General features: G+C 31.2%; 1 protein-coding gene across 1 annotated transcript; it reads right to left on the bottom strand.

Moving 5' to 3' along the window:
* Nucleotides 1-237: 237 nt before the first annotated feature.
* On the bottom strand, nt 238-26,411 carry LOC139487785 (protein HID1-like). Its single transcript, XM_071272877.1, has 21 exons — nt 26,248-26,411; nt 24,627-24,840; nt 23,601-23,710; nt 20,310-20,354; nt 19,695-19,748; nt 19,083-19,251; nt 18,547-18,604; nt 17,747-17,975; nt 17,291-17,347; nt 16,135-16,275; nt 15,191-15,281; nt 13,030-13,181; nt 9,560-9,638; nt 8,734-8,795; nt 7,987-8,089; nt 5,952-6,182; nt 5,427-5,617; nt 4,797-4,904; nt 4,130-4,221; nt 3,620-3,778; nt 238-1,911 (listed from the first exon to the last, which is right to left on the bottom strand). The coding sequence occupies exons 1-21, from the start codon at nt 26,311-26,313 to the stop codon at nt 1,848-1,850; spliced, it is 2,475 nt and encodes an 824-aa protein (XP_071128978.1). The 5' UTR covers nt 26,314-26,411; the 3' UTR covers nt 238-1,847.
* Between the last annotated feature and the right edge of the window lie 972 nt (nt 26,412-27,383).

A 27,383-nucleotide genomic window follows, 5' to 3' on the forward strand; every position in this document is an offset into this window, starting at 1 on the left:
TTAATTCTTGATTAAACTTTACTCACCAAATCCATGAAAATTGAAATTACACAGTAATAACATTATCAAATAGAAGTGGCCTTTAAGCTCTTGTTGATTTTAATGAAAGAATACATTGACCACAATTTTGACGAATGTTTTGTAATAATAAAACCGGACTGTATGTGGAAAATACCATGACATGTTGAGGGATTAAGGCTCTTGTTAGTCCAGATATCATCAAATATTACAATATAATTTCATTTGCAACAAATATTTAATGACATATAATATAACATAGACATTAACAGAATAAATATCATCACAACAGATGTTGACTTTAAACAAACTTTTTGGCCATATTTCATAAATATATCTATATATATATATTTCACATCTTAGATTTCAACAGTGGCATAGGAGTAAGGGAAGACTTACAAAGTGAAAAAAGATCCTTTGAAAAATGTACACAATATATCAGCTATATGTGCCAAGATGTGTTATTTAATAAAACTTTCAGCTGGAATTAATTAAATTCAATCAATATAATAATGAAAATTTGTAAAGTGTTCCCCTCTTACTGTTTTCAAATACTCCTATAACAGGGTCAAAAGTAATATTGCATACTACAATATATATTTTTCACAACTCTAATCTATATCACAGGTTTTTCTTAAGCCCATATTTACATATTGCTTGGAATGATATATTTGAAGACCATAAAATTTATATTTACATTGAACTATACAGAGTATATAATTTTAAAACCTAAAATAACCCACTTTGATGTATTTATTTGTGTCACTGTGTTGCCATTTCATTGAGTTGTAAATTGGTTAATAATGCCATTTCTGTAGTAAGCCAAAAACATACTTAAAGACATGTTGGTGATAACTATAACATTTCATACAGAGCAGTAATCAAAAACAGGTTTTACCAGAAAACATTTGATAGATTTTTAGAAATGGTTTGTCATAAACACTAAATTAGAAATTATCAATTTTTAGAAATTTCTCTGATGGAAATCCCAACTTTGAAATAATGTTAACAAGTCTTTTTATTGACAAAATAAGCCAAATAAAAATCAAACAATTCCATTGCTGGAAAAATTCAGCATGTGTATAGGTTGATGGAGTTAGTGTGAGTTGGATATAAACATATAATGTATGACTTTATCAATAAATTCTCGTAAGTTCTGATGATGTTACATAAAGGGTGTTTGAAAAAATTAACAGATTGGTACTGTCTTAACCTGGACAAATGTGAACTTTAAGCAGACATAACAATTTGTTTCAGAGTCAAGCAAGAAAAAAGTCTGATCATTTGGCTAACTTCCAGACAGGTTATGACGGCATTTATATCATGACCTTTGTCATTATTCTTATTTTAAATACCCATTAAAGAAATAAGCAAAGTTTAACATATGCATCAATAATAGTCTTAAAAATAAGGAAAAATCTCAGTAACTAAAAACCAATGCACTAAAAAAAAGGTAGATACAAGAAAAATAATATAAAGAAATTTGACTAATTCATAAACTCTGCAAATGTTTCTAATATTCTTCAGATAGATATGCAATATTATTCTAAATTTTTGAAATGTAATTTTTAGAGTTTTATAAAATAAATGTCACAAAATAATTTTAATAATGGATGAAAACATTATGAATACTAAGTAAGACTTAAGATTATGCAGTATATGAGATTATTTTTCAAATGATATGAATATTATGCAAATAAAACATTGCATAAGAATATATTCCCCAAGATTTTTATTTTACCCCAACAACTACATAAAACATAAACACAACACTACATGGAAATGTCAGATCTTTGTAACAGGATTTCATTGGCTGTAAGTATTCACTTTTATACTCTCTGGATCTCAAACAGTTTGACATTTGTGTCATACCATATTGGTGGATCAACATTTCTGTAATTAAAGAAAATAGTGTTAAACATAATGAAATACATGAAATGCTTTTTTTGGGTATAAAACAGCATTTAAAGGTACATTTTAATGCCACTGACAAGATCATATAAGATGAATGTCCTGTCTCTGTACCCGTTCTCATTTCTCAAATGGAAAGGATGATCATTCTTTCAAGTTTATATTTATAACATCAAATTGTAATAAATTGCAAAAACATAAAAAAAAACCAAACAAGAATGTGTCCATAGTACACAGATGCCCCATTCACACTTTCACTTTCTATGTTAAGTAGACCGTGAAAATGGGACAAAATCTCTAATTTGGCATTAAAATAAGAAAGAATATATCAAAGGGAACATGTGTACTAAGTTTCAAGTTGATTGGTCTTCAACTTCATCAAAAACTACCTCGACCAAAAACTTAAACCTGGAGCGGGACAGACGGACAAACGAACAAACAGACAGACGAACAGAATACAGACCAGAAAACATAATGCCCATAAATGGGGCATAAAAAAGCTGGCATCCATTTCAGCAAATTGTCAAAAAGAGACATTGATTATATGAAGGAATCAAATCTCCCCTCTTCATGTTGCAAAAGAGTTACGATTCAGACAGTATTTGATGGTCTACTATTTAGAGATATATGTAAGTATAAGAAATGACTTTAATTTCTAAAAGCCTATCTTTTACAAAATGTACTTTAACCTGATGTAAAATTTCAAGGTTTCCAACTGATTGACACATTTTGGAAAATAATATATCAACTCTGCTGATTGGTCAATGGAATCATGTTAATTAAAAGGTGACAACACTTTCTATGAAAGTGAGAACTTTAAAAAACATTGTTTACTTTATTTGAAAATGTCCAACATGAATTTAGTCAAGATTGGTTCAGAGTAGCAGATGGCAATATCAAGTGATGGCATCAATTCCCAAGACACTTGCTAAAAGAAACTCCAAGCTGAGTGAAAAAAAAATCATTTTAAAGCATTCCATGTATAAGGCTGGTCAATTTTTTTTTTAAATCTATTAAAGATATGAGCTGCTTTGGAGAGAAATTGAGTCTATGCAAATGAATATCGATAGATCTGTTAAGCTATTTCAAGTTGAAAAAAAATCTATATGGAAAGTCTGTAACTGTTTGAAAATGGATTTTTTACAAGAACCCTACAAAACAGACCTAAATTCATCTTTTATTTCGTATTTGAATGTTCCAAAATCAATATAAAAAACTTAAACATGTACAAAGTGCACTTGCATAAGATCAATTTCTCTTTGAAGCAGCTCATATATTAAGCAATATATTGTTATACACATAAACTTACCATTACCAAAACAAACATCTAAAATAATATCCTTCCTAAATGTTAAGTGATTCAAACTCATTCAAATGGACTAACTTATCAATTTTGGGACAAATCTTAATTGCTTAAATTAATTTTTTTTTTAAACCTTGACCTTGACTGTCGTTTTTTTCCTTTAGATTTTACCACAATTAGCCAGGAGACAAAAAAGGTGAGCAGAATTATTTAAGCTACTTGCTACACTACATGAAAAATACACCAGAGCCATGTAGTTATTTCAGTGTTGATTTATTTGATCTTTAAACAATCAGATCAGAATCATATCTTAAATTTCAATTTTAAACTCTGAACAGGTTAGATCTTAACCATTCAATTAACTCCACTGTTTACTTGGCATATTACCTCAGATATATAACTCCCCATAGGTAGGTTCTGAACCACATGGTAGTACCAGAGTTAGCCTGGTATTTCCTAATCAGAATAGGATGTGGCACAGGTAACAGACCTACTAATGTACCATGCTGTAGAAATTTCAGGATCTCACTTTCATCTGTTAAACCCCTGTAAATAAAAGAATCATGTACCCTTTCATGTTTGTTATAAATTTTCTATTTCAAATTGTTGATGTTCTCCATTAACTTAATATATGATTTTAATCTCTCGACAATCTAAGAGAAACAAATACATTTCAATTGTTCTTGTACTATATATAACCACTACCTCTGCCTTTCTACTAAGAAATATTTCAAACATATTTTTTTTCATTATAAAAAAGTTATTAAAATTAGTTGATGTTGTAATTCTAAATCAGATTCAAGGCTTAACAAACAAAAAAACTTTCAATCGATTAATACTGATACAATTTGGCATATATGTCAAATAATGTGTTTTATCTTATATATGTAAACCTACTTATCAATACATATTTTCTCCACTTGGGGTACTAATACTTGTAACATTCTCATTATTGTCTGTAAAGGCAACTTCTGTTTCCAAGACTGTACCTATAAATGATAGATATATACACACTCAGTTAGCTCTACTGTTTTGTTAAAAATAAGGTTTATATCAATTCTAAACTACAGATCTAACTTGTATTCAAATTTATATAATGGATTGTATATATAAATTAACAATAGTGAAATACTATGACAGAACAATTACATGAAGTTCGAATCTATATGTAGTGCAAGGGGCCATCTTAAACTTGCAGTGAGATGAGAGTTTTTGTTTGCTCTGTGTTGAAGGCATCATTGTGACTTTGAGAACAGTTATAAGGATTGTTCCTTTGCTTCTGCTGTACCTATTATGTATCATGGATGTTTTCCTATGATTAATTATATCCTTGATTAATTATATCCTTAAAAATTTTACTATTCAGATTGAAATGATTGATTTTCATTCATGCAGTCAAAACCAATGATGAATAATGTCTTTGTTACAACTTAAGGCATGCAAAAGACAAAAGATAATTTAAATTCAGATAGTGCTGTACTTTTTCTTTAGCACCACTTTTTTAGCGTTCTTTGAATTACCAAATGTTTCTTGTATATTATAATCCACAAAAGAATATACCTACCCAATCAGGTGTAGCCACCCAGCCACCGGCTGTGGATCCCATCCTAGATAGTGGAGGCTTGCTTGATTCACTTGTGACAGAATGCGTAGGACTAGAGGGAGGGGTAGGCTAAAATTAGAAATTATGTAGAATGAAGTTATGATCCCTCAGTCATTTCTTTTAAATTAATAGATGAAAATGATATGTTGGGATGGTTTATAAAAATGTTGAACAGATAAAACAAGATTATAAACCACAAACCAAATTCGGAACACGCTTATATAACCTGTTATTCTATTTTTTCTCAACATCTATCAGATAGTAACAATTGATGGTATATAAAAGGAAACTGTGTTCATATTCAGAGTTATAATAGTAAAATAATAGTGAAATTAAGTATTAAAGATAAACAATGTACTAATATTAAACAATGTCTTAATGACATATAATATATTTACTTACAAATTATAAATATATACCTGAAGATACCCTGGTCTAAAGATACTAATATTACAGGGATCTCCACTGAAATAGCTGTACCAGTGAAGAAATCTGTTAACAGCATGTGATATATTGTTGTTGAATAAAAAAAAAAGATTATAAATACATTGTTTGCTAATTAACATCTGGACGAAGAAACAATTTACTTACCAAACTTTTAGATTTTTGAAGTTTTCCTCTGGCTTCCTGTTCTTCAGATTCTGTTGGGTTGTGTATTTCATTTGGAGGCTGAATACTATGGGTGCCACTGGGTGTGGCCAGATCTTGCATAGGTGGTATAGGAGGCGGAGCATCTGCATGTGCTTCATCTGGAGCTGCCTTCTCAGTCATTTTGTCGATTCCTGTAAATTATTTTATTCATGTACATTAAACTCAATTGTCTAGATGAAGAGTAGCAAAATATAATCATTTTTTAAAAAATATATGATTATTTTAGTATTTCAACCTAATGGGTATCTTATGTAGTCTAACAAGATTTTCTTAATTACATATGGTGTCATTCAATCCTTATTCTTTTCTTCTTTTTTTGTATATACCCCTCTTCAAATATCTCACTTAATTGCCACCATTAAGATTTTATGATGTAATTATTCAGCATTTGTCTAATTTGTTCTCTTAAAGTTTAAAACAAACAGAATATAAGGCTTTATTATGTATACACTATACTGTACTTACTAGGCGTAGCAGCTAATGATGTTTTAAGTGTGCCAGGCTCAGCTTCTGAAGCAGGAATAGCTCCCTCCATTGTTTGTGGTTCTTTGTGATCTGCCCCAGCAGCTAAGTTAACAAACTTCTTCCCTCTCTTAGACAATGCTTTAGCTATAGCCGAGTGTTCTACAGGTAGATTAGCCAGCTGGTGGAAAACATTTCTCTTCCGTATAATTGTGTAGATAAGGTTGGAGTTGCCTTTAAAAAGTGATTAGCTCATTCTTAGGTAATTTTGTTTTCATATGTGAAAAGGTTTATTATCTTGTAAGAAAAACAAGAACGTGTCCCCAGTAAACAGATGCCCCATCCGCACTATCATTTTCATGTTCAGTGGACCGTGAAAATGGGGGAAAATCTCTAATTTGGCATTAAATTAAAAAGGTCATAGGGAACATGTGCACTACGTTTCAAGTTGATTGGACTTCAACTTCATCAAACACTACCTCGACCAAAAACTTTAACAAGAAGAGGGACAGACGGACAGATGGTACAACGAACCAATGAACAAACAGACGGACGAAAGGATGCACAAACCAGAAAACATAATGCCCATAAAAGGGGCATAAAAATCATCTTGCACTGCATTTTATTACATAGAAACAAATTACTTCAGCTTATCCATTTGCAAACATAAATAATTTTTTTAATAGACAGTTGAATTCCTTTAAAGTTGTTGTAATCTAAACTTTTCAGAAAATTTCATGTACACACCTCTAAAAACGACAAAAGATGAGTACCTGAAAAGTTTAAATCTAGTGCCTGTTAATCATGAAAGATGTGGATCAGTAGATCCAAAACACCAATAAAATGGGATTTATTTTTATCATTTAATATGTATTTTAATCAACTTTGGTTGAAAGTTAAACATAAAATATATTTAATTTATATCATGAATTGGATTAAAAAAAGAAATCATTTCTATTGTGCTTTTGAAATTATTTTAAGGTGCAGTTACTATATAAATTCATAATTCTAATATGACATTCTTTTTTAGCTTTGGGTACAAAGCCATGTTCTAATTCGAATAGAACATGGGCTGCATGTAATTGACGTCACAATTGAAATTGCAACGTCAGATGAATTTTGAACAACGCTAGAGATCAAAATGGACATTTTTGTTGGTGTTGCGCACTAGAAAATTAATAAAAAACATTCTAAAAGTAAGTTTAAATGTTTCTGATTATTTTATTGATAAACTGCTGATTTTTGTAAGACGTTTTTGTTCATCAAATGAAAATGGCGACATTTGGAGCGCCTGCTATAGGTCCGTCTGCTATAGGTCCGCTTCGAAGTACAAAGTTCAAAATATTCCTATCAGAATCGAAATAATTCTATCAAGCCATGCTCTATGCTCATTTTAACATGGGTAGGCATTATATTTGTAAACATTTAATACCTCGCTAAAGCTCAGTATTAAGATATTAACAAATATAATGCCTACACATGTTAAAATGAGCATAGAGCATGGCATGAAAGAATTCTTAATTAAAAAAACAGAAAATTTTATTTGAACTCACATTCTGTTTAATATCTTTTATTTTTAAGGATAATTAAAAACAGAATTGGAAATATTAATTTGCATTCGAAGACCTTTAGGAAAATCATTTCCACACAATTCAAATCATCCTCAAAAACTAAGTGTTCAAGGGGATATATTAGTTTTCAGATGACTATATAGCTCAAGTTATTTAATCTTTTGTAACAAACAGAAGACGAAAAAGAGGACAGAAGAGACCAAGATTGAAATATAAAAAGCAAAAGTTGAAGAAGAAGAATAGACAAGATATTGGCCAAATAAAGATAGCAGAGGAACAGATAAATAACATAAAGCCCAACAATATTCAGATGTGAACTCAAACAATTGCAATATATTTATAGGTATAAGAATGTTATAAAAATATGAGAGTGATTTTAAAAAAAAACTGTAAAAAGTCTGACTAAATTATAAAAGTATTAATTACCTGAAGAATGCATGTCAAGAAGTACTTATTATGTTACTCACCATCAAATTGATACTGTATGATATTATTGAAGACTTCCAAGATGAAGAACACTAGATGGTGATTAGTAGGACTGGCATACAGAAACCAGGGAGTACTAAATGCCTACAAATCAAATCAAACAATTTATTTTGAACTCACAGTTGGTACAATCCCAGTTTTTGGTGGGGTTTGTGTTCCTTAGTCTTTAGTTTTTTTATGTTGAATTTTTGTTTACTATTATTTGTCTGGTTTTTTTTTTATCTATGAGTTTTAATGTCCCTCTGGTATCTTTCGCCCCTCTTTTTCAAAGCACTTGTGAACACCACTGTGACTAAAAATTGCTTTCATTTATCATTGTACTATGCATCAGAAAATATTTAAACAATATTTTGAATAAAGTTATCTCCCTTTGTCAATAATTAAAGGTAGAAAAGATAACTGCATATGCCCTGCACTACTTTCTGTAACTAATGTAATTTAAAAAAAAAAAATTTTGTATGGTATACAAATACATATCATTTAGTTCCTTGCATATATTATTAATCAATAGCTTGACATGGGCATATATTTACCTTGGTAAAGGTAAACTATGAATTTAAATGTTCAATGAGGCACAAAGTTTCTATACACTGGTAAGGAGAATTTGGCTAAACAATGAAATCAAATATCCACGTTAATACAATATTTCCCTCATTCCACCAAAAATTGTTAATATTCAAAAAAATGAATAATTACACAGTAGTTGTATGTTTTAAATTGAGCATTACCTCTAATAAATGTAATAATTTTGTACTGGCAACCATCGACAAGGTTTTCAGGTAAGGAGATACTGAAATAGAAATGTATACTGATTAGAAAATTTAAGCTTCTGGTTAAAAAAATTATTTGGTGATAAATTTGCCTATAAAAAAATCAACAGCATAAACTATAAAACATACTGAACTAAGTAAACCTAAAAATATCCATTAAATTTCTAAGGCTATTTATACACTTTTAATTCCCAGTATTTTATAACATTTTTTTTAAGGAGCAAATTCAATCATTATTTTATTATTTCAAATATGAATGTTGTTTGCATATATGCATTATACCTCTGAACTCTAGGTACCAGTCTTGTATTACAACTCCAGTTACCGGTGCATGTCAAAACATGGAGGGAAACAAAATAGTCCATTTTTTTTTAAATTTTTTTCTGGACTCAATTTTTTCTGTTTAATTATAGGGTTATGCTGAATTGAAATATATATATATAGATTGAAAAAAAATCTTGCATCTTTTTGGGGATATCAATCCAGGAAAGTCGAAAGATATCATGTTTACTGGAAGTGGTGCAGCCTAGTAAAAACAGCAAACAGAAAGTAGAAAAAAAATGTTTTGACTTCAGGGTTACGTAACTTTTTATTCTTTTTTGACCCACTTTTTTTTTCTGATTAAATCACAATTTCACATGAGTACATACATGATATGAACATGAAAAATATTTTCTATGTAGCATTTTTTTTATTTTCAAAGATCAGCTGTTTTGCATGTAAGCCTATGGAGCAGTCAATTACAAGACTGAAACCTCTAGAACTAACAATATATTCTCCTTACCATTTACAATAATAGTTAGCAGACAATCAAACAGAGGCTGTAACCTTTGATGACCTGTAGTAATTATCTTATGGAACACCTGGAAAACAAAATTATTTCATTACATGAGTAATACAGCTTCATTATAGGTGTCATACCACCAATTAACCCCTATATAATCAACCATATTTTTCGGTCTCTAAATATTTTACCACAAGAAACTTCACTAGAATCATAAATATCCTAGTCTGTTTAACAAAAAAACTTACGACTCAGATTGATCATAAGTCATGAACAGTCTTAGTCGTAAGTTTTATTGTGAAACTGACTCCTGAATTGTACATGTATCCCCTTTCTATATGCCATTTTTCAACCCATTTTTAAAGTATAATAGTGAAGCAAGATAATCCAGAAGTCCCCTTGTTATGAAAATTGCACTCTCACAAACGTTGAGAAAGCATACCTTTCTTTGGTTGGGTTGTTGTCTCTTTGATATATTCCCCATTCCCATTCTCAAATTTAGACTGTGAAGCTTATCTTCAATTGTAATGCACATTCATAGACAAGTAAATTTGAGCTCAAAATAGTCTAAATATATCTCATGTTAAATTTTTTTTATAGTTTTAAAATTAATTAGAACATCATTATGATTTGTCAAAATACAACAAATGAAGTTTTTAACGACCTTGACTGACTAACAGCCCTTGCACAGTCGGTGTTTTGTCAGAATATGGCTACATTTATATATATATATATATATATATGTTCTCGATGCTGATTGGTTGAATTGATGTGACACATAAATGAGTGAATCTCAAGTCTAAATAACATTCAAAAGTAATCCTTACTCACACATTTATTTTCAATATGATATTTCAAAATGTAAAATGGTATTTGTATCTCAAGTATTTCCATTTACATACATGGATTTTTGAAGAGGTGAAAAGAATATTTAAGAATTGAATGCTTCTTTTTGTAACTTTATTGGGGTGTAAAAGCGTTGACCAAAGTACATTTTGTATGAAGCGCTTCATTCTAAAAATGTGCGCACAGTCAACGCTTTTACAACCCTATGAAGTTAAAAAAAGAAGAATTCAATACTTATAATTACATTTTTTAGCTTGGATCATGAAAACATGATTTACATCAAGTTTTTATTTAATTCACCTGTGCACTTTATTATGGGACCTCGTGTCATCATGAATGATAAGTTTTATTGTGTGATACAACTGCTTAAGGAATAACACGTGATGTGCAGTTAGCCAATCAGAATAACGTATTATAAAGAAACATACATCTAATGTAATTATTATCTGATAAAATGTAATGATGCAAAATTGTGAAAATTTCTCAATATATTTCTATTTGAATTGTAATGAACTTCGAAGATGATGTTTGCTGGATAGAATACATTTAGGACAAAAATATTACAAGTTAAAATGAATTATGAGTAATATAAAAGCTCAGGCCTTGTCCCTGCCCTTTTTTCCTAGCAATGTGGGCGAGAAAGGCAGATATAAGTTTTCAAAGCAGGAACCCAGATCCTAAAAGCATCAAAGTCTCTTTAATTCTAAATTGGAGAGCATACCATTATAAAATAAGGTAAACAATTATATGTGGAATGTGTCCATGCTGAGCTTGCATGTAACATTATAAAGCGACATAACTCAAGACTGGTGAAAGACCAAAATGTAACACTACCCAAATTTGAACTTGATATAATGAATGCCAGAATCTATTACTTGACCATATATTATTTTATCTTTATGCTTGTTGTAGGAAATCAACATACTATGTTCATGTCATTATCTATATATAATAAGTTATATAACTACAAATTCAAGAAACCAAATTAACATAGCATTAGGAACCTTAACTTCTATTATTATAGAGGGTCAGCATTAAGAACCTTAACTTCTATTATTATAGAGGGTCAGCATTAAGAACCTTAACTTCTATTATTATAGAGGGTCAGCATTAAGAACCTTAACTTCTATTATTATAGAGGGTCATTAAGAACCTTAACTTCTATTATTATAGAGGGTCAGCATTAAGAACCTTAACTTCTATTATTATAGAGGGTCATTTCTATGTATAGTATCCTAAAAAATAAAAATAGGCAAAATCATGCAAAAGATTTATTTTTACTTAGAATAAAAAATTCCACACCCTTGGGCTGTTCCATTAATAAGCATTATTAAAACGTTTCAATTTATGAGATGAATTGCTGGGTGAAGAGCCATGCTAAAAATCAACAAAAACATGTGATACATAGGAAAATAATGCTCAAAGAAGAAATGAGGAACAGCCCATAATAAAAAGGCAATGTTAGTATTCAAAATTTAATGAAAAAGATGAACAGATAAATAAGTCAATATCCTTTGAACTGAAGTACACAAATCACTGTTTTACAATAAAATAAGACACATGACCTTGAGAAAGTACATCTTAACACTGGAGATCAGCTAGCAAAGCATATGTTTAACAATCTGGTCTGAATGAAGTTAGAATATCTATAGATGTCTATAATACATACAACTAAAGATAGAATATAAAACTCATAATAAAGCAAAGAATACATAATTAGGTAAAATTTTGAATAATCTTCAAAATATTGCCAATTACAAATACAGAAATAAATTAAAGAAAACAAGAAATAGATAAATGCATTTGAAATGTTCACTTTGTGAGTACAGAAATATTATTGCGTCTACAATATTGACACTTGTATTACTTATTTTTTTCTATGGAACAGCCCCTTAAGAAGAAAGGGAAATTCTGACCACTTGTTAGTAAAATCAACAAAAGAAGCAACCTCCCAAGAAATGCTGCTAGAGAATTATTTTTTTACATATTACTTAACTCATAAACAAACTGTAAAATATGTGAAAAAAAATGTCATCAAAAGTCCTCTAGCTGTTATATTAAGAACAAACTTTGGTTAATTAATATATAATGTAAACAATGCAGGGCTATTCTCTTCTAATGACAGAAGTATGAGTCCCATTCCATCTGGTTCTACATGTTAGAATTATGACGATTTTTTGTTTGTTTTACACATACAAATGACTAAAATCATACTAATTTTCTGTAATTGTGTATCAAACATCAATAGACTAGGTTGACATTTTCTCCTCTTTTACTAGTAGATTTAAAAGTAAAGTGTGTTTCTTTGAAGTTTAAACAAGTGGTTCCTTAATTTAGCAATAATTTTCTTAAACTGCAACACGCCAACAGACTTGAACTGACAATCACATTACACTGACTTTTAACTTTAGGACAAATTTTACAACTCACATGGACTTGAAGGTGTTTGTAAGACAGTTAGTAAGCGATCATTTTTTTCTAAAGAGGACTTAAAACCATCTAGAAAATCTTATCTTCATCACTTTTTTATTCATTCCTACGTGACAATGTCAGATTATAATTATAAAACAAGATCCGCTTGGATGTCCATTTTTAATCATTACATGTTATGGGTTAGTACTTACGATTATAAGAAAGTCAGCATGTGTTCCAGTGAATACTGGTATATCCATTGGTACTCTTACAGTATAGGGCTTGTTTAATCTAACACCAAAATTCCTCTCTCCACTCAGAAGTAGCAAAATAAATACACCAATATGCATTAAACCAACACGAGCTGTCAAAATAATACATTTCATATTTAGTAAATAACTACTACATGTATAGACATTAGATTTCAAGGAGTCATGATGTAAATTCCTCCCACCATTACTTGTGATTTTTTAATTTCTTTATCTCACACAAGCAACAACCAAACTGTTAAGCACTTAATCAACCAATTATTTTGGAGGCAAAATTATATGATGACAGGCTGTATTTTAACAATGTTCAGATGATTGCACTGCCATTTGTCAGATAAAACTTTGAATGATCTTTTTTTTGAGGCCAGCTTGAAAAATGTTCATTCATGAACTTATTTTTATGTCTTTATTTATACTTCATAGAGAAAATCTTTTAATACGCAAAAGTTTATTATCAGTGTAATGGAAAGTTATAATCAAAATCACAAGATCATTTTGTAACAATACAGAATTTTCTAAAATAAAATAAGATAATATTATATTTTTATTCTACAAATTGCATCTTTACCGATCTGGGCCTCAAGACATATGTTATCTGAATAATTTTTAAAGTGTGCCATCTCATGAAGGAGGGAATATTCAAACATTCATAGTAAAATAATAAAATTAATTTTGATCCATGTGTTAATTTTTCATTATAAGTGAGACCATCATATCTTTAATTTAATAGATCCCCTTTCTATAAATACAATTAAATATGTAAGTCTAACTTAAAATATGTTGTCTTACTCATAAATATAAAACCATGATAAACATATTGAAAAGTTAGTCACTTTCAATTACGTAACAGTCATACCAGGCATTAAACTTATAACTTTAACCTATATGTTTGAAACCACACAATTTCTGTCTTTTGTATAACTATATCACAATAAGATTGAGAATGATAAGAAATAAGGTACTTTCTCAAAGAAGCTATTCAGAAATTTGCAAGCTCTATTTCAATAAAAATTATTTTTTTCTGTCCTTTTTTAGAGAGAAAAAGGGGAACTAATAAATTTCTGCAATGTGCAAGTGTTGCAAATCAACTACAAGTTCTGTAAGGCAGTTTTTGGTGCTAAAAAAGATGTGTGTTTAGCTATCTTGTATTGAAAGGAAAGTACACATTTACATTAGATGTGTCAGAAAAACACGGATTCTTCTGTCTGCAGCCTAATTTTGAAAAGTTGGTCAACCAAAACTTGATCTGTACGTCATCATTACAAATAAATGTACCAAAAATCAGCTATGGAACTGAAGACGTAACAAAACAGTCCTGACTAGTACAAGTCTAAGGTCTATAACTCTGTGAAAAGTAAATCACTCAGAACAGAAAGAATACTTGATCCATTAATGCTCTGTTTGATTACAGGAGGGCCAAATGATGAAATGACTCAAGGACAGACAAGGGTAACACTAGAGTGGTTAAGGTTTAAAAAAAAAGTATTAGTTTATATATGAATATATTCAAAGCCATAAACTCAGTGATTTCTTATATCTAAAGATCTGTTTCACTCGAAACCATTTGACTAAAAATTGACCAACAAGTACTTTTCCTATCTTTATACATGTATATATGTATATTAATAGGCTATGCAAAAATCATAATTTATTCAAAGTCGTAAACAACTTTTCTCCATTTTTTTTCCATACTCTTTAATTTATTACTGTTGAAATAATAAATAATTTAACATATTAGATATTAAAGCAAAACTTATACTTGGATGTTGGCAGTTTAAAAATACCAACACTGTTATAAATAAAGCCTACATTAAGCATGCATGAAAAGAAATGTGTGTTTCCTGAGATTGTTAGGTTCATCTACAGTCAATAAATTTATTATTACCTGAATCTGAAAACATAAAACATTGGAGATACATGTTGAAATTTATATTTTGTAACGACATTCCTAATATCAAATGTTGAATAAAAACAACAAATAACTTATAAAAATATAAACAATGACTTAAACAAAACTATCTACTGAAGTGAGACAACAAAATATATGATGTGAAAACCTCAGAACATGAATTTTAATAAACTTCTAACAATACAATTAACTTACATTGATCTGCACGTGCGTCATTAAGGAAATACAGTATTGGTACTAATACATCTAATACATCACTACTCTTCAGTACAAAAAACATGAATTTCTGCAAATATAAATACACAAATTTGGCAAAAAGAGAAACCCTGTATTATTCATTTCTTCCTTCTCTGTCACAAAAAATAATATTGTCAGTTGACATGCCCCATAAAGTCAGAGTTCCAGAATAGGGAATGACTTTATAATTTAAGAATTGGGTTTCTCTATGTCTTGGACAATTTTTACCATTTTTAACCTGTTATTTTGATTTTATTACAATTACAAACAATCTGCTTTTTCAGATCATTTGATTATAAAATAAAATATATTTTCAAGTTTTGTCATTGTGATGTCAATGAAACAAGATGACTATTTCTAATGAGCAGAAGGAACTTTATTTTGAAGATCTACGGCCAAGTTCGAATTGATATCTAGAGTAGATGGGATTGACATGGTCATATATAACACCTGTTATGATTGGATATAGCTTTTTCCGCCATTAGCACTTGAGGAGCCCTGGGTTGTGGCAGGGTTCCTTGAGATCGACTCGATATCCCGGATGTTATGACGTCAATCAAATCAAATTTGAATGTAAACATATTCAGAGTAGGGGCCTTGTACTTCCCGTAATCTAGAGACTTTACTCTTCAAAATTATTTACCATTTATATGGAACTCTAGTCAGAACTCGAGTTCCATTCGAACTTGGCCTTCAATAAAAACATTGAGGAACAATACTACTTTATGATATGTATCTGCTTCTTTGTTTTCTAAAGTTTAACTAATATACAAAATTATTTTGTGCTTTCAAAAGGAAAAGCTATGTATTGATTAATTAATTGTTGGTTGCTGACTGTCCAGTGGCAAATATTTGATGCATGTTTAAGACAAGAAAAAGCTATTTATAAAGTATCATTTTACCTTATTTATATCACACATTTTCCAGAACATAACTAGTAGTTCCTGATGAAACTGTATTTTCTTTGTAGAACCTGGTAGATAAGTCTGTGCCAGTGGATTATTTAACAACCTTGTAATGCCTCTCAATATAAAATGGAAATCCTGTAAACAAAGGAATGGATAGCATGTATATTAGAGCTCCCCTTCATTTGATAAAATTCTTGAAGAGATGATTTAGTTTTTTTTTAGTATTTACAGAGCAAGTATTGAGTACAATTAAGAGATAACTGTATAGTATTTGAAGCTTTAAGGACGTCCATCGATTCGGTAGTTTTACTGTCGCAAATTTAGTTTACCTGGCGACGCGGAGCGGAGACAGGTAAACGGGTATTTGCGACAGTAAAACTACCGATGAACGTCCGCAAAGCTTCAAATACAATACAGTTATCTCTAATCTAATGCAAAACAAGTTCAGAATAAAATTTCAATCATTATTTTAGTGTAAAATCTTCATTAAAGAAAATTCCGCGAAAAGATGTTATCTTCTTTGGTCCCTACACTAGGTGACGTCATAGGTATGCTTCAGGCGTCAAACATAAACACCGGGCGTTTTCTGGCTTCTGTGTCGCTTCAGAATGTAATAAAAGTTTGACAAAAGAAAAATTTTATGTGCAACATGTGAGTTTTTTTGCTTATTATTGTAGAAATTACATGTCAATACATTCAGCAATTCAAAATGTCGGCTTCCTTAGTTACAGACAAGGAGATAGAGAATTTTACGCTAACTGTCATCCAATCAGAATCATTGATACAAAATAATTGCATTAGAATAATATACTGTTGATTCATTCATACTATTTATTGGATTTCAATTTTCACTGAATTTGTGGGTGCAGGTTAACCAGGACTAATTTAAGTGTTCAACAATTACACATTTAATAAGCTTGTGTGCAGACTTTGGCATAACCACGAAATCAAATTTGAACAAAAACTAAATTTTTCATCATTAAATTAAATTGTAATATTTATTTTGGTGGTATTATCCCTACAATTTCAACATATTCATACCACATTTTGTTGACCCATTTTTTCCAATATAAGAGTTATGCTATTGTATATTTGCTTTTTGTCAAATCCTGAGAAAACATTTATAAACAACTTAAATCTGTATACTAACTTCTTCCCTGTGTATCCTGGACAGGTAATTAACAAACAGATTATCTGGACCAGCAGCCTGAAATATCCATGAAAGATACAAATATAGAATTCCTAATATCTATCAGTTTTTAGCATATCACTAGATATATAAACAAGAAGATGTGGTATGATTGTCACTGAGACAACTCTCCACAATAGACCAAATGACACAAAAATTAACATCTATAGGTCACTGTATGGCCTTCAACAAAGTTTTCTTGTCATGAGCAATGGGTGCTACTTGTGTAGCAGGAATTGTTACACTCATAAAACACGCCCAATGCTCTTATTGGGTTGATGTTGTGTAATATTTAGTTTTCTGTGTAATATTTTTAATGCAAAGGATCATCAATCTTTTTTATGGTCACATGTTGTTGTCTCGAGGAGTAATATTATACCACACTCGATGCAGTGGTAGAATCTATTTGCTACTTACATCTGGTTGTCCATTTTCCATAGCAGTTCCACCAGAAGTTCCGTCAACAGATACATTCTGATTGTTGGATGCTTCATTTTCCAAAGTAACACATAACACTTGCAGGGCTACTTCCACGAGTGGTTCCCGAGAATCTGTGAACATCAGGTGATTATACGGTAGACCATAACCAACAGGATCATATGAACATACTATGTTGAGTAAGGAGGTAAATAATGGTAGAGCATGTCTGAAACCAATAAGTTATGATATATCAAATAAAAATGCTGCTCTGTGTCCCCCCATCTTACACAAACTATTGATGCATAGAATAGCAATGAAAGTCTGCACAAGCAAAGAAAAACAACTTAACATTTCATTTTTCATTGAAAAACCAGCTTTCAGAACAAAACCTTTATGTTCAAAATTGTCATGTTGCAATATATGTGAGGAACTGATTGGATTTCCAACTGTCAGTAAATAAAATTTGACAAGAAGGAGATTTTAGATGTGAGAAGTGTTAATGTTTGGAATATTATTGAAGAAATCACATATCTATGTTGCAATGATAGAAATGTACATCTCTTTGACCATGCAAAGTCATTACTGACCCAAGGAAGAACTAATGGAAATGTCACAGTACGGTTTCATGATGCTGGATAGTCAAATATAAGTTAACAAAATATTCATATCCCTTTTTTGAATCACACTCCATGCAGTACATGTATAATCAAGAAATATCTCTTCTTTCAAGGAATTCTCTTCATGCCAGAAATAAATAACTGGCCACAACCTTAAGAGAATATTTTGTACAAAGTTACCTGTTATCTGTTGATGAGAAGTAATGAATCCATTGGTTAGGTGATGTGTGGGCATCGGCTGTAAGATAGCAAAAAAAATGAAATATTTTCTACAGTTCAAAGATAGTGAATAGATATCATATTTTTGTAATTTGTATATTCTAAATTTTATCCCTATGAAGACAAACATTTTTTTAAGGATCAAATGACTCATCATATTGACATGAATATATTGTAAAATTGAAGGAACTGTTTCATGATCTTATCAATCGAAAGTTAAATAAGTTTACTTCAGGAAGTTATAATGAGAGAAACCAATAACTGTCATTTAAAAGATAACAACTCGTAAGGATTTTAAAACATATGAAATAAAATTATCTCCCTTTACTCACAGACGGGAATCTCATACTTAAAATAATGGGTTCATTGTTTTTTTTATCAAATGAATAATTTCAGGATAGCAGTAGATTTTATTCTAAAACAAGTGTCTTGAGCATCAGATTTAATTTTCATATGCATGAAGTTTGCTGAAATAAAGAATGGATGCAGGCACTTACCAACAGGGGGCAAGTACATAGTTTCTGAGAAACAAGTGAGTAGAAGTTTGATTATTTCTGTACGATTTTGATCATGAGTATGGTTATGCGTAGGAGAGTGTGCAAATCCAACACCAGCTTCCCATATATATTCACAACTATCTATAGATGTCATATCTTCTGGGTTGTCCTACAAATATAAACAATATTGATTTATTACAAGGAATTATACTTTCACAATAATGCTGCAAAATCTGTCATGTCTGTTGATTTCAGTCTACATTATTGTCTTATTAGCAATTATATCTTGATTTTAAAATTAAGACAAGTAATATAATTTTCGATTTACATCTATTAATGGCAATATTCTAAAATAAAGTTTATACTTGTGTATCCTCATTAGAAAAGATACATTGAAAATAATGAAGCCATTGTGAAATTAAAGAAAAAATGAGATTCTCTTAAAAAAACTCAAATACAAAGTTGATTTAAAATAAATCTTCAATCCTCAATGTATATTATCTACATTATAATATCAATATTTTAACTACTCAAAATTATATTGTAGTACGGTATTAAAGTCGGATACATTTTTTTAAAAGCCCTGACTTTTCCTCCAACAGACATACTTACAGGCCCAGACTTTCTGTTCGACTGCACTGTAAACTCTGGACAAAACAACAGATCCTGTGGAGACAAAAATAATAAGTAGTGGACAAGTTTTTAAAACATAAAATCATTTTCAATAATAAATAATGATTAATCAATTAATATATGTTCACAAGGTTTAATCCATACAGTTGTTTAAATTATTTGACTTTTGTTTCAAAAACAAAATTGAATAATTTATCAATGGATTTTAGAAATAAAAGTAACCAACATTTGTCTCGTAAAAATGAGCGCTATGTTCCTAAGATTTTTTCATAAGATTTTTGTACCAATCACTCATATAGTATCGTTTTATCAAACAAGTTTACAGGAATTAAACCCTTTAATAAAATATATTTTTTGGAGCACCTGAAAGGTTTCTTGAAAATTGTATTGAGTAACATACATATCCATTTTATTCATAATAAAATTATGTCATTGAAAGAATTTGTAGGATTTATTATCTTCTAAAAGTTAAAGACTACTTACATAAGATATTACATTTAGATTCCAAAATCATATTCCTTATCGAAAGAGAACTCTGTTTTACCACAAACAGCCCTATCTTATATATACACAAAGTGATATGTGATAACTTACTGATAGAGCATTAAGGAGTGACTGGGCTAGTGGAGGACTCTCAGTCTGTAAAATAAAACATATTGGTATATGACATGAACAAAATATCCTGGAATAAGGTGTACCCAATTATGTTATTCCTTGGTATTCAAATAAATAATTAATAGTAATCAATTGATAATCATAATTGATGATAATTTGGTGTATCCTGAAAAGTACTTCTTTTCAAGGATTCTAACTTTCATGGTTTGTGAATTCTGAATGCTATAAATTTGGTTCCAATTTCTCTAAGGGGAATGACAACCCAAAAAAGGGGCATACCTTTGGCTGTTTAGAATGTATAAATAACAAGTGAAACTGCGAGCTACTGCTCACTGATGATACCCCCGCCGCAAGTGGATAATATTAATAGTGTAAAAATATGCAAGTGTTCAGTAAACAGGAAGTTGTCGAGTGATGAATCTGAAAACGCATGACATGGTATAGCTGACTTATAAAAATCCTGAAACCAAATTTCAGAAATCCTTGTATTGTAGTTCCTGAGAAAAATGTGACGAAAATTTTTAACTTGGTTATCATGTGTAAAATCATACAAGTGTTCGGTAAACAGGAAGTAGTCGAGTGATGAATCTGAAAACGCATCACACAGTATAGCTGACTTATATAAATCCTGAAACCAAATTTTAGAAATCCTTGTATTGTAGTTCCTGAGAAAAATGTGACGAAAATTTTCAACTTGGCTATCATGTGTAAAATCATACAAGTGTTCGGTAAACAGGAAGTTGTCGAGTGATGAATCTGAAAACGCATCACACGGTATAGCTGACTTATTTAAATCCTGAAACCAAATTTCAGAAATCCTTGTTATACACCCGCTTTAAAAAAGGGGGGGTATACTGTTTTACCTCTGTCTGTCAGTCCGTCCGTCAGTCCGTCCGTCAGTCAGTCTGTCCCATGAAACTTTCGTCACATTTTTCTCAGGAACTACACATCCACCCTTTCTGTAATTTGGTATCAACATTTATATATGTCAGCCATACCGTGTGATGCGTTTTCAGATTCATCACTTGACAACTTCCTGTTTACCGAACACTTGTCTGATTTTACACATGATAGCCAAGTTGAAAATTTTCGTCACATTTTTCTCAGGCGGGGGTATAATTAGAAACATCTAGATTGATTGATGTGGGCTTAACATCCAGCAGCAAATATTAACTGCGAGCTACTGCTCACTGATGATACCCCCGCCGCAAGTGGATAATATTAATAGTGAAAATATGCAAGTGTTCGGTAAACAGGAAGTTGTCGAGTGATGAATCTGAAAACGCATCACATGGTATAGCTGACTTATAAAAATCCTGAAACCAAATTTCAGAAATCCTTGTATTGTAGTTCCTGAGAAAAATGTGACGAAAATTTTTAACTTGGTAATCATGTGTAAAATCATACAAGTGTTCGGTAAACAGGAAGTAGTCGAGTGATGAATCTGAAAACGCATCACACGGTATAGCTGACTTATATAAATCCTGAAACCAAATTTCAGAAATCCTTGTATTGTACATGTAGTTCCTGAGAAAAATGTGACGAAAATTTTCAACTTGGCTATCATGTGTAAAATCATACAAGTGTTCGGTAAACAGGAAGTTGTCGAGTGATGAATCTGAAAACGCATCACACGGTATAGCTGACTTATATAAATCCTGAAACCAAATTTCAGAAATCCTTGTTATACCCCCGCTTTAAAAAAGGGGGGGTATAATGTTTTACCTCTGTCTGTCAGTCCGTCCGTCAGTCAGTCCGTCCCATGAAACTTTCATCACATTTTTCTCAGGAACTACACATCCACCCTTTCTGTAATTTGGTATCAACATTTATATATGTCAGCCATACCGTGTGATGCGTTTTCAGATTCATCACTTGACAACTTCCTGTTTACCGAACACTTGTCTGATTTTACACATGATAGCCAAGTTGAAAATTTTCGTCACATTTTTCTCAGGCAGGGGTATAATTAGAAACATCTAGATTGATTGATGTGGGCTTAACATCCAGCAGCAAATATTAACTGCGAGCTACTGCTCACTGATGATACCCCCGCCGCAAGTGGATAATATTAATAGTGTAAAAATATGCAAGTGTTCGGTAAACAGGAAGTTGTCGAGTGATGAATCTGAAAACGCATCACATGGTATAGCTGACTTATAAAAATCCTGAAACCAAATTTCAGAAATCCTTGTATTGTAGTTCCTGAGAAAAATGTGACGAAAATTTTTAACTTGGTTATCATGTGTAAAATCATACAAGTGTTCGGTAAACAGGAAGTAGTCGAGTGATGAATCTGAAAACGCATCACACGGTATAGCTGACTTATATAAATCCTGAAACCAAATTTCAGAAATCCTTGTATTGTAGTTCCTGAGAAAAATGTGACGAAAATTTTCAACTTGGCTATCATGTGTAAAATCATACAAGTGTTCGGTAAACAGGAAGTTGTCGAGTGATGAATCTGAAAACGCATCACACGGTATAGCTGACTTATATAAATCCTGAAACCAAATTTCAGAAATCCTTGTTATACCCATGCTTTAACCCCGCTTTAAAAAAGGGGGGGTATACTGTTTTACCTCTGTCTGTCAGTCCGTCTGTCCGTCCGTCCATCAGTCCGTCCGTCAGTCAGTCCGTCCCATGAAACTTTCGTCACATTTTTCTCAGGAACTACACATCCACCCTTTCTGTAATTTGGTATCAACATTTATATATGTCAGCCATACCGTGTGATGCGTTTTCAGATTCATCACTTGACAACTTCCTGTTTACCGAACACTTGTCTGATTTTACACATGATAGCCAAGTTGAAAATTTTCGTCACATTTTTCTCAGGCGGGGGTATAATTAGAAACATCTAGATTGATTGATGTGGGCTTAACATCCAGCAGCAAATATTACATGCATGTTCAGAATGACAACACTTTACAGTAATATACTCTGCTTTATACCAAACCAAGCAGATTGAAACAGATGTTTAAAGACTACTAGTAAAAGTTAAATCTTCCTGATGTACAAGAGTACATGTTTACCTACCTAGGCACATAATTTTGACCCGAAGTTCATAGGCTTTACTATTACCAGTAATAGCAGCTGCAATTTTTTTTAGTTTATTTTGACCTAGCTGTTGGCAAACCCTTATTATCATATTATGTTTTGTTTCATATCATCCATTTAGTGCCATAAAAGCAGCAAAGATTGGTATATGTTCAGCTTTTTGACTGATTAGCTTATATTGATAAGAGTCAAAATTGATCAAAAACAAACCTCTGAGTCTTCTGACTGACCAGGTAAAGTTGACCAGAAGAATCCTCTCCAATCTGGGTCTTCAAATATATATGGTAGCACCCTTGTCAACAACCGTATACAATTTAAAACTGAAAATAATGAAGAAATAATAACTGTTGTGTTGGCCAAAAATGTAAATTTCAACAGTGAAAACTTAACTCATGTCTGGAATCTTGTACCCTAATCAAACTTTAAAATAAAGATTATATATATAAATTTATAAGATTAGGAATAACTTTTACTAAAATTGCTTATTATAGAGTTGATGTTGCAGGATTATCATCCAAATGAAATCAGCACTAAATAACAGAAAAAATAAAATGTATACAATATTTGGATATAAGATGTGATATGAGTGCCTATGAGACAACTCTCCTGGCATCCAAGTCACAATTTGTAAAAGTAAACCATATGCATAGTTATAGGAATTAAAGAAAGAATGTCAAAGCATCTTAAAAGATATTCAATTTCTTTACACATGTTACACATGCACATGTATTTCAAAATATCTGTTTTTACCTAATATGCAATTCACTTAATGTGAATGTTCAAATATATCTTCTTATATCTACACAAAAAGTATTTATGTATTCATGTTTTTATGAAATTTAGTTTTTTATCACATTTCTAACAGAAATAAGAACATATAAACTGTTAGAAAACTATTTCCATTCTCAATTTAATATGGTGAATTAATAAATTATTAAACTATTTTTATTGGCACTCTGGCATGGCAGTAAAATCAAAGATATGAAACTTGAAAGAACTAAAATAACTTATAAATAATAACAATAACAATTGTTTTATGTTGTGATATTTTATATGATTATATATATTCTATGATATTATCTCATCCTCTTCATGTGAATTATAATTTTAATTTTATCTTCATTATATGTGTTAAGAATGAGAATGTATTGTGTATTGTTGTCATTATGTCCCGTCAGGGGCCCTTAATTGGAAAACTTTGAACTTTGAACTTTGAACTTTATAAACTCTCTTAACCAATTTGTTGTTCTTTTTGTGAAGGACAACCACTTTCTGCAGCTGCTACAAGTTTCTCCACAGCTTTGTAACATAATGTTGCAAGATTTGACGGAGATTCTTCACGCAGAGCTCGTATCTCTGCGGCAGGTATTAGGGTAAACACATCTTGTACACAGGTGACACTGTCAGACCAAAACTGTTCCCAAAATGATTCATCACTGGCTTCTATTGGCTATTGAAAGAGAAATAAAAATTAAGATTGATAGTTCTCTGTGTGTATGCAATTATTTTTCTCAGCATTGTCCTAACAGCCTTTTAGATTTAGATGGTGAATCTGTACTGATTGATATTTAAGTCTAAGATTCATAAAAAAAATTATCACTTGTTATTGGCTTTGAACTAATTTTCAGTAACTGTGAGTACACTCACATCTGTACTTTATAATGTCTTTTTTGCTGTGAGGGATGTATGAATTTCCTGCCACTTCAGGTCTGTGTTTTGTTAGTTGTTTAATTTGTCTGCTTTGTTTTGATATGATAAGTTGAGCTCTTTCCAACTGGTTTTTATAGCTTGCTCTCATGTTGTACCTTTACACCACTGTACAAGTTTAGGAGTAGGGTTAGGTGCCAGCAAACTAGTTGAACCCCATCAAATTTTGTATGTGCCTGTCACAAGTCAGGTCCTGCAATTCAGTGGTTGCTGCATTTTGATGTATATCATATTTTTTCATTCATTTTTTTGTACAAAATTGAAAAATCTAGTCGTTAGTTTTTGTGTTTTGACTTTTAGAATTATTCTACATCTGTCAACAGGTTTTTTTATGGTTTACTATGTGGTTTTGGTTCATTGTTGAAGGCCATACATGAACAGTAACCTATAGTTGTGAATTTCAGGTCTTTGGGGAGAGTTGACCACTCGTCCACCAAGGCCCTGTGTCACCATAAAAAATATTTCTGCATTTTCCTTTACATTCCTTCAATTAGTCCAAGATTACTCTTTTGTCCAACAGCTGTTTTGCCAGACAAGCTGGGGCCGTGGGATGTCAGAGGTTGTCCCATTTAAAAAAGTGGATGTTTGCCAATCAAAAATAGATGTGCTGCTTCGTTGCCTCTGGAACTGACTGACAGCCTTAGATTTATATAAATCAGGCATCATTTTGTTAATTTTTCATTTCATTCGACATCAGAGTAATCTCAAGACTACATTTGTCATTTCCTTTGTCACAATGCTTAAGCAAATTAAAAATGTACATCATGGCATTCTTTCCACAGATCAACCTTGACAGGTACTATCATACTGACAGTGACATGACGTATTATAGTCCCTGAACTAGGGTAACTGGTGGAACTCATTCATAAAAGACAACACAAGATATATGATAATTCTATGAAAGTCAGAACCTGAGGACATGGAGGAGCAACAACTGGTTGTAAATTTGTTTTATTGGATTCCTATCAATGAATGGTTCCACCTAGCCTTCAAAATTGTAGAAAAAAACTCATTTTACAGAATCTATTTATTGTTATTAATAAAATTGGTCATGCGTGTTGTTTGAGAGGATATTTTTTGCTGTTCTGCTCCGATATGTGACACGTATGAATAGTGTTTTATGTGTTGATCACTCGTTTCATCGTTTCACCTGTGTCTTAGTAGTAAGCTGTATGACAGCTTTCCTGAAATTGAGTTTAGTGTCTGTATTTCCCATTGTTGGCTGTTTCTTTAAGATTTTGGCATATTTTAGAATGTTGTTGTTGTCAGAAAATCGATTAGATTATGATGAAAACCGCAATAATGGGAGATTACTCTGTAGAGGAAATAATCAAAGTACTGAAACACTGTTTTCTCCCAATATCTAATTTCCTTGTATTAAATGACCGCCTTCAACACGTTTAAGTTTTCGTCAAGTGTATGGTACATTGCTATGTGAAGACATATATACAGTGCAAATTTACAAAATTGTGATTATAAACAAAAATTGATAATAACATTTTTAAATAAAGGCAGTGCATATTTTTAATTTATAATTAATTTATTTACACATGATGAATTTACTGACTGTAGTTTTTCGATTGAGACAGATGTTTTGAACGACTTTATAAGTCGCTCATCGCAATACTCAGGGGAAGGATGATCCAGTTTTTAATTGTGCATGGAAAAAATTATTGTTGCCTTTAATATTTGTGTTCTGCAGGATGCCCGATGGAATTTGGTATGAGAGTGTGTGCATGTTCGGGACTGTCTGAGAGGTTGAATTATTCTGTCTGTTTTTGTGATTGCAATGAGATGATAGGTGGTTTTATAAAACATGACCAGTCATGCATCTGTTCTTCTGTGTGCAAGGTCTCTCCATTTTAGATGATCTATCATGTCACTATATATATATAAACGCTAGAGGTGTTTTTGTGTCGTATAGTGACATATCTAGCAGCCCTTCTTTGTACTTTTTCTATTTTGTTATTTACTCAGGTAAATAATTCAATGAGTGATAAATTTGATTATTTCTCTGAGAAGAAATTTAAAGGTCCTAGCAAATAAACTACACAAAGAACAATACCTATTGTATTCATTCAATAGGACAGGTGAACTTACAAAAGTTTAAATAGCCTGGTCAGATAGAAATGGCACAGTGAAAAACTTTCATTGGATTCATAATAATATCTTCAGTAAAGTAAGGGCTTAAGACTGAACAAGCATAATCTAGTGATGGTCTGACTAAAGATGTATATGCCTGTTACTTTACTGAGGTGAAACTGATGTTAAGATTCCTTCTAAGAA

The sequence above is a fragment of the Mytilus edulis genome, chromosome 9 (genome assembly GCF_963676685.1).
Source record: "Mytilus edulis chromosome 9, xbMytEdul2.2, whole genome shotgun sequence".
NCBI lineage: Eukaryota > Metazoa > Mollusca > Bivalvia > Mytilida > Mytilidae > Mytilus > Mytilus edulis.